The sequence below is a fragment of the Gymnoscopelus braueri genome (genome assembly GCF_963280865.1).
Source record: "Gymnoscopelus braueri genome assembly, chromosome: 13".
Classification (NCBI taxonomy): Eukaryota; Metazoa; Chordata; class Actinopteri; order Myctophiformes; family Myctophidae; genus Gymnoscopelus; species Gymnoscopelus braueri.
The window spans coordinates 35,503,230-35,515,902 of record NC_137615.1 but is presented as its reverse complement, the minus strand read 5'-3'; the positions used below and the strand labels follow the sequence as shown (position 1 = coordinate 35,515,902).

General features: G+C 39.9%; 1 protein-coding gene across 2 annotated transcripts; it reads left to right on the top strand.

Moving 5' to 3' along the window:
- Positions 1-1,682: 1,682 nt before the first annotated feature.
- On the top strand, positions 1,683-10,810 carry spsb3a (splA/ryanodine receptor domain and SOCS box containing 3a). 2 transcript variants are annotated; one of them, XM_080446353.1, is made up of 7 exons: positions 1,683-1,831; positions 3,892-4,036; positions 5,517-5,697; positions 7,695-7,882; positions 8,034-8,136; positions 8,240-8,383; positions 9,570-10,810. In XM_080446353.1, exons 2-7 carry the CDS (start codon positions 3,911-3,913, stop codon positions 9,950-9,952), a joined length of 1,125 nt encoding a protein of 374 aa, XP_080302479.1. In that variant the 5' UTR covers positions 1,683-1,831; positions 3,892-3,910; the 3' UTR covers positions 9,953-10,810. The 2 variants fall into 2 exon arrangements, with proteins under 2 accessions (XP_080302479.1, XP_080302480.1); XM_080446354.1 differs by having other exon boundaries at positions 8,258-8,383; positions 9,570-10,807.
- Positions 10,811-12,673: the final 1,863 nt, after the last annotated feature.

The following is a 12,673-nucleotide window of genomic DNA, read 5'->3' as shown; positions in this document are numbered from 1 at the left end:
AAGGTATTTTTAAATGGCAAATCTATTTCAGACATGCAATCTAATAATATTTTTAAAATGAAGATTCAAACAGGATCAACGTTTTATGTGTCATATACCTTATGGCAGGGGTCTTCAACAGGGGGTTATCAGAGTCACTACAGGAGGCCCGCCAAATCTTTGTGATAGGATATATTTGTTTTACCACCTTAGCATCCCTATTCTGAGCAGAACTTAAGGTGAAAATAGCCGATCTACAAGCTCACAACGCCTCGCAGTGCGAGGCGTTGTGAGCTTGTAGATCGGCTATTTTCGGCTAAAGTGGTTGGTGTGTAGAGGGGAAAAGGAGCAAACCAAGTATGGAGCCAAAGGTCAAGTTTACTAAGTATTGAGGGGTTAAGTGGTTAATTGTCTGAAATAAACAAAAAACATTTACACAACATTGATTATCAATGAAGCTATCTATGAAAAGTTTAATCTGCAACACAATTTTATACAATATGTAGTGGGGGTCCCTGCTTCGTCTCTTTCTCAGCTAAGGGGTCCTTGGGCTGAAAAACGTTGAAGCCCCCTGCCTTATGGTCAATGAATGTTCCTGTCTTTAGGTGCTTTTCCATTGCATAGTCCCGGCTCGCCATGCCACGCCACGCCACGGCTCTACCCTCCTTTTTTGCTTTTCCATTAGGTCTCTTTTTACAGTGTGTGCTGCCAAAGGGGCCATCCATCCAGATAACAGGGATCTTCTGTATCTCTATGTCTATGTATCGCTGTATGTATCTCTGTCCCCACAAACAATATATGGCTAGCGTACCAGGATGTGCAGCAATTAATTGGTAATACAACAATTAATTGGTTAGCTGTCACTCTGTCTTGTTTTTCTTCTGTTTTTGTTTTCCTTCAGTCCTTTTTTGTATTTTCTCCTCTTATAATAATTTCTATTGAATAATAATAATTATGATTCCCTTATTGTTGTTGCAGGTGTATTTTTTGTCCAGTATGTATACACATTGCACATACCTGAAATTCCTCCTCTACATTTGCCCATCATATTAGGATCAGTGGTCGACTATGTTTTACTGCACCTGGGGAGCAATATATAGCGGTTAAGCAAGAGTCTTGCTCAGGGCATATATTTTTTTATGTTGCATGTGATGTCGATGTCTAAATAAACTATTACAACAGTAAGGAAATATTGATTATAGAACATAGGAATTTCACGTAGCCTACAGTGACAAAAAAAAAACACCCCAAGGAGGAGTGGGAGTGCAATCATAGCACAAAATAATAAGATACAGGCTACTACTGTAACTATAAGGTCAAACGTTTGCTGTTCTTATTGTTAGTATTGCCTTTTTTTTAAACAAGTATTAAAATAACACGGATATTAATGTAACTTCTGTCATCATTGAGTTTGCCCCCGTCTGTTATTGTTTACAAAGATTTGACTGAAATGTGGGTCAGCCAGGAAGAAACAAAAATAATCTCGCGGGATCTGTCAACGCGAGATTTGTGAAAAGTTAAGCTTTTTTTTAAATTTATTTTTAATAATATGGATTCATTTCTGCTTCGTCGTAAGACGGTGCCACGCGCCGACAAAAATAGCCGACCTACAAGCTCACAGCGCGTCGCGCGCTACGCGCTGTGAGCTGGTGGGTCGGGTATATCTATTTTTTCAGGCGCGCGGTACCGTCGTACGACGAATTATCTGGCGTGTAGCTATAGCTTTTATTTGGCTAGCAGCAAGTCGACTTGTCGTGCGGTGGAGTTTATTGGCAGCACTTGTGACACCAAGTCCGGGGTTCAAAAGGAGCACACCTTCCTAACGCCGCATTATCGATTGGTTGAACAACAGGCACGTAAACCTAAAGCTAATGCTAACGGCGACACCGTCCGAGATAGCGAGCTACTAGTTAGCTTATCTAGCTAGCTAGCTTGTGCAGCTAACTAGACTTGAAGACGACGGTAGCGATAGCGAAGTGACTCCACTTCCGGTTAGCTATCGTCAGTGTTGCCATGTCGGCTTATTATAAGCGACATTGGGCTTCTTTTTCTGTAAAGTTGCTGGTAAATATTGGCAGTTGTGGGTTGCGGTTTTTTGGGGCTTGTTTCTAAAGTGTAGTTGCTTATTTGGGCCCAGTGGTTCTCAACTATGTTCATAAATGTTTTGTGCCCAGGGGAGCATTTGTGTTGTTAGAACGTGTTCAAAAAATATTCCAAATATTCCACATTTTATTTCAAGAGTTTTTGAAAATAGCAGATCTACAAGCTCGTAGATCGGCTATTTTCAACTAGCCGACGCATCTAGGTTTCAAGTACTCTTGTGGCCTAAAAGTTGCTTCTTTTGGTCTTGTTTTCCTAGACCTGGTTGCTTAAGTCTCTCACAAAATCTGGCAACCCTGGCTATCGTTCGTTGATCTTTATAGCTATCCTACGGCTAACGTATAGTAACGTTACTGGGGTTGATAGAATAGCCCGTTTGTCACTGAGGAGTGTGATGCTGCTCATTTTATCCAGGGCTAAAATAGCGTTTGAGGCTGTAAAACTGACGTGAAAGGTTGGGTTTCTGACCTTGCTTTAACGCTTTGGGAGTAGTTTGCTATAGCTAGCTCTGCACCAAGCTAAAATCCTGCTAGTTTAGCTCAAATCTAGCTAAACCCAGTTAACCCACCCTAAAGCGTGCTAAGAACAGAAAAACAGATGGTGAATAATGCATGGATCATACATCATACCACAAGTGTACCTTGTTAATAATATAATAAAAAAACAAAACATAAGTGTTGCTGTTTTTCCTTTCTTTCTTTTTTTTTTATGATCTAGGCATATCTTGAGGAGCCGCAGTATCCAAATAGTAATTTGAACATTATTGTCTTATTGCCAGGATAAATGTGTATATTGTTTGCAAGGCTACCTGGATTGTCTCAGCAAATTCCCAGTACCGTCCTTGCTACTTGCTTTTCTTAAACTTAAAACCTAAAAAAATCATCAGAGCAGAATGTGGGTAATGGGTCTTTTTCTTACTAAAACCACTGCAAATCGTTAGGGCAGACCCTGTAGTTCAGTGGTTCTCAGCTGGGGTTTGGGGACCCCCAGGGGTCCTTGATTGAGGGGGTTCCAGGGTGTCCCCAGCAAAATAAGTTAATATAGGATCAAAACATTATTACTACGTTAAACCCTATATATAAGCTAAGCTTGAATGCATTGCAATGTGTTGTAAGCTTGTAAATTATTTAAAACATCTTGAATGAAAAGTGAAATGTTTTTTAAACATTTCTACAAGTCAAATCTTTAATGGGGGTGTCGGCCACAAAATATTTTCAGATGAGGATCCGCGGCCAAATGCATACAAATTTGGGAGCCCTTGACATGAAAAGATTTGAGAACCACTGCTGTAGTTGACCCTCTTTCTTTGCCTCAACATATTCACCAATGTTAGGGCTGTCACGATTATGACATTTTACTTGACCATTAATTGTCATACAAATAATTGCGATTAACGATTTAATTGTGTGGCTTTTAGGCCAGATATGACAAAACACTGAATGACTGACCGATAATCAATATCAATAATGTGCGAAAATCAATAATATCTTGTATAATAGCCAAAATACGCCATATTTTACAAACTCACAGCAAATCTGTTACAAAAGAGTGAAAATAGCAGATCTACAAGCTCACAACGAGTCATAGTGCGACGTGTTGTGAAATTGTAAATCTGCTATTTCCACTATTTCTGAAAATGTTTCCTAACATTTTTCCACATAAACAATTATGACGATTATGCTAAATTTAATTGTGATTATCTCAAATAATTGTATTAGGCGATTATGTGATAATTGTGACAGGCCTAGTATTCACCATATGTGGCAGTTGAGACTGAGTATTCTCAGACTGACAATCAGGGTTCCTTCACAGGTGAAGTTCTGCTGATGCCATGTCCAGGCGGAGCAGGAACAGCCGAGCGTGGCGATATGTGTGGAGTGGAATAAGACGGGATGCTGATGCCCGGGCACTGGTCTTGGCCTCCCAAAGTGAAGAATGGGGTTATGAGCGCTTACAGGTAAGGACCCCGTGTTGCCAGATTTATAAGAGAAATAAGCAACCAGGTCTATTAAAATAAGCCCAAAAGAAGCGACTATTTAGGCCACATGAGCACTTTAAACCTATATGCATTGGCTATTTTAAAAAAAAGCTTGAAGAAAATGTGGAATATTTTCGAAACATTTTAACAACACAAATCTGGTAAGGGGAATAGGGATCCCTGACTCCCTGGCATAAAATATTGTCAGATGGGGGTTAGGAACAAATCGACAGTATCAATACACTAAATTATTTGCATTGCAATATGATACAAATTAAAACCATACGATATGTTGCTTTTTACGTATATATATAGTTGGATCGTTAAAATCGATGCATCGATAGTTACTGTATCGTTACACCCCTAGTTCGTATAGGCCACTGTTTCCCCAAACAGTGGGTTGGGACCCATGTTTGGGTTACGGACCAATTTTTATGGGTCACAAGTAAATATCCCCTTTTTTCCTTTCCTACATTTAAAAATATATAATTTATATATTTCAAAAGATTAAAAAAAGTTTAAACAACAAAATCTCAACTTTTCATCAATTAAGAACCATTAAAAAAATGTCAAAAGTATTTTGTGACTAAAATAAAAAAAATCAACTAATTTCCTTAAATAAAAACAATGTTAAAGAAATATTGAAAATAGAAGATCTACAACCCCACAACGCGGCGCAAAGCAACGCTTTATGAGCTTGTAGACACCAAACTATTTTCACTAGTTTGGGTCCTGGGCCAACGTCTTATTTCTCTTTTGGGTCTTGAGCTAAAAAGTTTGGGAACCACTCGTTATGTGCACGGCCCGCCGTGGGGGCTCAACTCGAACCGCACTGGCCCTGCCCCCCCCCCCCCCCAGCCGCGACCGGAAAAAAAAGTAAATTTCTCTGTCTGGGCCATTGTTCTAGGTGTTAACGGCGCGTTCACCCATTGAGGCCTGAGGTTCCGATTCTGCAAAATGTCTTCTAAATCCTAAACGGTTTTCTGAAAAACGTATGTTTCTATATCAGTGGTTTTCAAACTTTTTCATGTCAAGGACCCCCATCTCAAAATATTTTGTTCCAGGGACCCCCAGAAGCAAAGATTCGAGTTAAAAATGTTCGCTTTAAAACAATATATATTCAAAGATTTGCACACGTTTTCGCGATTTTTCAAAAATAGCAGATCTACAAGCTCGTAGCGCGGCACTCGGTGCCGCGCTACGAGCTTGTAGCCTGGTAAACCCTCCCTCCGGAAATCTCATTTCTATTTGATTCCTGGAATCAAATAGAAATGAGATTTCCGGAGGGAGGGTTTACCAGGCTAACGAGCTTGTATATCTGCTATTTTTGAATAGCCAAAGTGTAAAATAATGCTTTTTTTTTTTGCTCAAATAAAAAAAATGCGACACAGATGCGTTCCAGGTCTTAAAGGGTTTTAAATGTAAAACTTGTTTTGCTTATTCTCTTTTGTCATTCAAGTATAGTGACTCGGATTCGGAGGCAGAGTACCCGGCAGTAGTGGTCCCTCCAGTCCCCAGTGCGGTGCCCGTCACAGGGGAGTCCTACTGTAGCTGTGACTCCCAGGCGGAGAGCACCTACAACCCCCGGCTGCGGGGCTTTCACCGGGTGAAAGACTGCCACTGTGGAGAGGATGATCAAGGTACTGGACAACCACTGCGTTTCAGTGACATCTCACCTTTATTGTTTATTATTAACCACTTAAAGTCTCTAAACTTGGTAAACTGGACCCGAGTTGTCTCTGTACGTGGACCGCCTTTTTTCTGTCTACACCAAATCTCACACGTTCTGAGCTTGTAGATCTGTTTTTTTTTTGGGCTAATGTTCCCCCCCAGAATATGGATGCTGGGGTTCAAGTGGTTAAGTAAGTGATAATAATACATGATGTGAGAAGTACATTATTATTATTTTTATTTTTATTATCTGATGTAGTGATTTGTGTTGCATTTTGCCACCTGTGATTTATGAATTACTTTGAACGATTCACCTATGTGTTCAAGTAAAGTGGCAATCAATTCTAGTTTTAAACTTTTCAGTGTTTCGCCTAACATTGTCTTATTTTATATCATGTCAAATCACCACAGAAGTTATCTAAAGGCACTTTTCATATTGAGAAGGTCTATGGCGTTTTCTTTAATTAAGAAAACACAATATGTTTATGTTATTTACTTATAAGTGTCCCTGTTTAGTCTCTACTGCATTGCTTTCAGTCTCACGCTGTTCCCTCCTCATTTCATGAAGAGCAGGGCTCAGCTTTCAACACACACAAAACACAATTAACCTAAAGTTTAAAGAACTAAAACTAATAAAAACTAACTAAAACTATTAGCATTTTCAAAAATTAAAACTAATAAAAACGAGCTAATCTGCTCTAGAAATGAATTAAAACAAACTGAATTAGAAAAAAAAAGTCAAAACGAACTTAAACTAAAATGAAAAATCCAAAACTATTATAACCTTGACACACACACACACACACACACACACACACACACACACACACACACACACACACACACACACACACACACACACACACACACAGTGGGTATTCAGGGCCTTAGCTATGAATGGTTTTTGACTAGCAGATTTCTTTTGACAGAGGAAATGATCTATAATCATTCTTTCACAACCACCCTCAGTGCTTGCTGTGTGCTGCATGCCGCCGTGCATGGAGACGGCTTCAAACCACGGCGCCATTAGATTTCCTATGGAGGGAGTGTGCCCGACACTTGTATGCGAAGCGCATGCATGAGTGCAGTGTACTGCTCAACATTTTTTAGATTAAATGGTTTGGGCTAATTTATGGTGACCAATTTTGTTAAGCGTCCCCTCCACATTTTCCTGTGCTGTGCAACATGAAATCTTAAAACATAAAGCTTTGGGGAAGAAGAGTGTTGCTTGGAGGCAGATGTGTAGGGCATAGTTCGTCATTTTCACATGTATCCTGCTTTCAGACTGCTGAACTACCAGCCGTTGTTTTATTCAACGTATCTATTTTCTGTGAACTTGATAGGACTTTAATTATATGACGCATTCATTTGAGAACCCATTTTAATTACCATACTTACCATATTGTCTAAAACAAAGATGCACATTCCGTAACTATTGTCCTGAAATAACTATACACAGTACCATTTATAACTTTGCTTATAGTGTTATAGGAGCAATAGGATTTGTTAAATGAGTAGTGACAAATAGCCAGACCATTTGCTGAATGTCATTCCCTTGCTTTCTCTCCACATTTCCTATCTGTCTCTATGCTGTCAACTAAAGGCTTAAAAAATGCCCCAATATAAAGATGTCCCAATATAACTTAAAAGGTTATTACTATTTGTAACGAAAGGCTTTCACTCACCTTCATGTCATATGGGTATTTCACCCACTGAACATTGGTACTCCATATATGGAGCTATCTGACATCTTCAACTAACCTATCTAAGTCTGACATAACAAACTCCATATTTGGGCGTGGTTGATCTAGAGCTCCATATATGGAGCCGGCAGAGACATTTAGTGCTGACATCATTTAGTGCTCGGACAACCAGTCCCTTTGAGTAGTATTTTATACTATTATTACATTATCCTTTGTCTGATTTTTTTACTGTTTGTGCTCACAAATTCCCTCTGATGTTTTAGACTTTGACTGGGTCTGGGACGTCAACAGCCGATCCGCCGCAACACTTTTAACCTGCGAGAATCGCAAAGTCAACTTTCACACCGACTACAGCTGTGGTACAGCAGCCATCCGTGGCTCCAAGGAGCTGGCCGAGGGACAGCACTTCTGGGAAATCAAGATGACATCCCCGGTGTACGGGACAGACATGGTAAGGATATATATATATATATATATATATATATATAAATATATCCTTCTAGTCTTTTGCCATGCTATGTAAGATTCTCCAGAAAGCCGTGCATCAAACAGATGTTTAGTCCAGGTTTTGAAATGGCTGGTATTCTATTTTTATGTACTAGATGGTTGGCATTGGCACTTCTGACGTCAACCTAGACAAGTACAGACATACTTTCTGCAGCCTGCTGGGAAAGGATGAGGACAGTTGGGGTCTTTCTTACACTGGTAAGAACTATGACTGTTTGTTTTCGCAAAGCATTGATGGTTTAGTTCAGAGAATTTCACCAATGCTAATGATTTGACTGTTTACACTGCATATCCTTAGTAGTTGTTCCCTTCTCCCCAGGGTTGTTGCATCACAAAGGAGACAAGACAAACTTTTCTTCGCGATTTGGCCAGGGCTCTATCATTGGAGTACATCTAGACACCTGGCATGGCACACTTACTTTCTTCAAGAATCGCAAGTCTATAGGTTAGTACTGTAACGGGAGGAGGGCTGGTTTGATCACCATGGTCAATAAAGGCAATACATACTGATACTATACTGTCTGATTGTTGTAAAGGATTGTTTGCTCTGTTTGAGCTTCAAAGCTTTTAACCATTTAAACCCTATATCGTCGCTGTCAGGTGGAACCAAAACCGTTGTATTATTTAAAAAAAAAGTTAAATAGTGAAAATAGATGATCTACAAGCTCACAACACTTTTTGATTAATTATACAATTAAAACATTTTAAACATGGCGAAATGAGGTTTCTGCCCGACAGCAATGATATAATTCATTGTATGTCAAATAGTGAAAATAGGCAATCTACAAACATGCTCACAACCTGTCATTTTGTAAACTTGCATTTTGCCCGGATGTTTAGCTGTTTTCATGGAATGTTCGCGTAAATGTTTGCCTGTTATGAAATGCCCAGAATAGGAACGCTAGGATTCATGTGCTAGGATTCATGTGAGTCCAATCTTGCCCTTTTGAAGTCACACAGGATAAAAGTGTTGGCTAAAAGTTTTAATTGTAATGTCTATGGACAAATTATGCCTTTTTAATTTAGGCAAACTTGAACAACTGCGTCTCAAGATTTTCAAAAACAAGCAGTGAGTTTTTATTAGAGATGTACCGATACAATTTGTTCCTTCCCGATACCGATTCCGATTAATAACTGTTGAAGTGCAGCTACAAGTTATTAATATAATTATGAAAATAGTACAGTAAGAGTATAAAACAGTAGTGAACTGAAGTATTCAAAATATTGCTGTAAAATAAATATCATCATGTGATAAATTATTACATGGTATCAGAGTGGCATAGACTGGCATACTCGCCGATACCAATGCCAGCATTTTATGCAGTATCTGCAGCTTTTCCGATACTGGTATCGGTATGGGAACAATTCTATGTCTTTATACAAGTTTGCGGTCACACCAGTGCGAGAAAAGAAAATTCATCTGGCTGAACTTTGACCTGTGAAACTATGCCACTCACCGATGCGCAACCAGTTTGAGAGAAAATGTGGGCTCGACCTCTCGTTCTTACCAAACTGAGAATAATCATCTCCTCTGAGCAAAACTTCCAGTCAAGAGTCAATTTAGCCCCATCAGTCATGATGTTCTGTGTGTGCGATTGGAAGAAGGAATTAAAGGTGTTTTCTCTTGTCAGGTGTCGCCACCACTGAGCTGCAAAATAAGAAGTTCTACCCGATGGCATGCTCCACGGCAGCTAAAAGCAGCATGAAGGTGATCCGGTCCTGCTTTGCACCCACCTCCTTGCAGTACTTGTGCTGTGCCCGCCTGCGTCAACTTCTGCCTGACTGTACAGATACTCTTGGTGTGTTGCCCCTGCCACCGGGTCTTCGTCAATTGCTGCAAAACAAGCTGGGCTGGGTGCTCAGTCTCAATAACGGCACCACAGGGGAGGGGCCTGAGCGACCCCCACACTCCCTTATTCCTGCACTGGCTGGACCCTCCTCCTCTGAGAGCGACTCCGAGGGCTGCACCTCGGACCCCGAGGCCTGCCAGAGAAAGAGATGTCGTTGGACATGACTCTCTTGACACTCTGACCGACACCTTGTCTCACAGACTGCCACGTTTCACTCTGCCCAAAACGCACTCATTCTAGTGTTGACTCCCTGCTACTGTTGAAGGTGCAATATGTAATTTCTGTCCGCTAGAGAGGGTGCTTGTGCTGTTCAGTTAAAACAACTATAGTACATAACAGCAAGTGAATACAAGCGCCCTCTAGTGGCTAGAGGTTACACATCACCAGCCGTTTAAATGCACCGTAAAATCCTGAGTGTTAAGGTCATTACACACCAGGGGCGTCTTTATCGTTTGAATTAGCCTGAAAATGTATTTTTTTAAATTGTTGTCATGATTACACCCAACCAGAATGCTAATATTATATGGTGATAAAGCTACATAATTGTTAATTTGGAACAAGGTCAAATTTTCACAGCAAACAAAGGCATCATCAACTATATGAATAGTTGTGATGCAAAATACTTGACGCTGAGTTTCGTATTGTTTATTCGTCATGCCCCCCGGTGTGTAAAGACTTTTTGTTTAACCACTTAAGCCCTATTCAAAAATTATCAAACACATTGTTTGAAAATGTTTGAAAAACTTCGCTTAGAATGACATGCCCAAAATAGGGATGCTAGGGTGAAAGTGGTTAAAGGAGAATTCCGGACAAATTAAGTGTTATCTTTGATGTCTCGTTACTCACCTACCGATGTGAAAAGTAGCGTTATTTTTTTTCATATATTCCCCTGTCGTCATTTTTTAAACACCCTCCGTTGTTATAATGGGAGCGTGAGGGTTAGTGAAGTTCGTCTATTATAACCGACGCAATGTTATTTTTTTCTCTACTACGATTCATTGTAGAGTCTCATGATAGTCAAACATGCGCTGAAAATTCCTGCGAGCCTGCCGTTAATGGCGAACGATTTAACACTGGTTGCTTGTTTCCAGAATCTGGCAACACGAGTTGCCAGGTTCTGGAAGAAACAAGCAACCAGTGTTAAATCGTTCGCCATTGACGGCAGCCTCGCAGATAGTTTCAACGCATGTTTGACTATCATGAGACTCTACTATGAATACTAGTAGTGAAAAAAACAACTTTGCGTCGGTTATAATAGACGAATTTCACTAACCCTCACGCTCCCATTATAACAACGGAGGGTGTTTAAAAAATGACGACAGGGGAATATATGAAAAAAAAAAACGCTACTTTTCACATCGGTAGGTGAGTAACGAGACATCAAAGATAACACTTAATTTGTCCGGAATTCTCCTTTAAGTGTTCTCAGAGGGTAAACGTGGATTGTATAATCACAAGTATTCTACCTGCATATTTCAGATGTGTTGGGGCCGGCTCTTACCCCTTGAAATCACTTCACTTACCTTGCAGTTTGTCTCACCCAGTGACTGAGGCCGTACCATGAGTTTCTCAAGGGTACAAAGAAAAAAAACTCTGTGGTTCTCAAACTTTTTAATTTCAAAGTCTCTCTTAACCAAATGGAACGCTTACGTGTCCATTTTGTTCCATTTGTACACTCAGAGTTTCAGACCTGTTAGGGTCTATTTCGAACCCCCTCAAAGGTACCCTGACGGTCCCCGGGCCCCACTTTGAGAACCAATGCTCCAGACCACTTGCCGATGATGATGTGGTCAATTGGATTTTGCAGTGTGTCACCAATTAGATACATGTCCAAATTTCAGCGTACATAAAATATTTAAGCAAGAAAGGGTATAGAGCCGATGTTTCTCACATAACTATTGAGTGTGCTTGTCTTGTCTGGAAATTGTTTGTTTTGATGTCAACCACAATGCTAGTAGCTTAATCAAACCATGATCCACACAGCTTACGTACGGTATGTATGTGTACTTCTTATGGGTTGCTAAAGCATGGATATCAGTTGGGTTGCAACCGTTTAATCGAACTAATCGATTTAATCCATTCTAAAAAATTATTGTTAATCGATAGGTTAATACAAATAATCGATTGATAATGGATCCCTATTTTGACCTTGTCATTATAGGAGAAACGTTTCAAAAAGTATTATTTTTTTAAATTATAATAACGCATTGTAAGCTTGCAGATCTGCTATTGTCACTACTTTTGCGCTACTTTTGCTTAAGTGGTTAATAGATCGGTTAATGTGTAAAACAATTTTTAAAGATATATTTTTAAACACACTTCTTGATTATTCCATTAATCTAAAGAATTATTGGATAGAATTATTGTTTAGAACATAATGGATAGTTGCAGCCCTAGATATCATGAGAGGACATCCTCTCTGTTCCATGCAACTGAAACAAAATGCAAACAAACAAGATGCATCCTGTCAAATCACATTCTGTTGATTTGTCCCCAGTATCTTCTCTTGACACTTGTCTGGCACTCGGAATGGGTGAGTAGCTCTAGAAATATTACAAGGAGATTGATTTTCATTTCAGTACAATGCGTACAGTCTTGTTTCCCTCTTCAACTGACAGAGTGTTGTGTTGTGACTGGTCTGAAAATGCTATTATGTCATCTGCAGGCAGTGTTTACACCTATTTATCAGAGGTTTTTCTTTTTCCCACTTGACAGGTTAGAGCAGTGGTTCTCAAAGTGGGGTCCGGGGACCCCACTGGGGTCCTTGTGGAGTTGGGGTCTGTAACTCAGAGAGCGCACATGTGGAACATTTGTGCGCTCTGAGTTGTATAGTGTACACTGGGTTTGTATAGTGTACACTGGGGTTCCAGAGATGGAAAATGATA

Coding starts and splice junctions, on each gene's coding strand:
- spsb3a (XM_080446353.1), top strand. CDS start 3,911: ATGTCCAGGCGGAGCAGGAACAGCCGAGCGTGGCGATATGTGTGGAGT. Junction 4,037..5,516: donor GGGGTTATGAGCGCTTACAG/GTAAGGACCCCG, acceptor TTGTCATTCAAG/TATAGTGACTCGGATTCGGA. Junction 8,384..9,569: donor CAAGAATCGCAAGTCTATAG/GTTAGTACTGTA, acceptor TTCTCTTGTCAG/GTGTCGCCACCACTGAGCTG.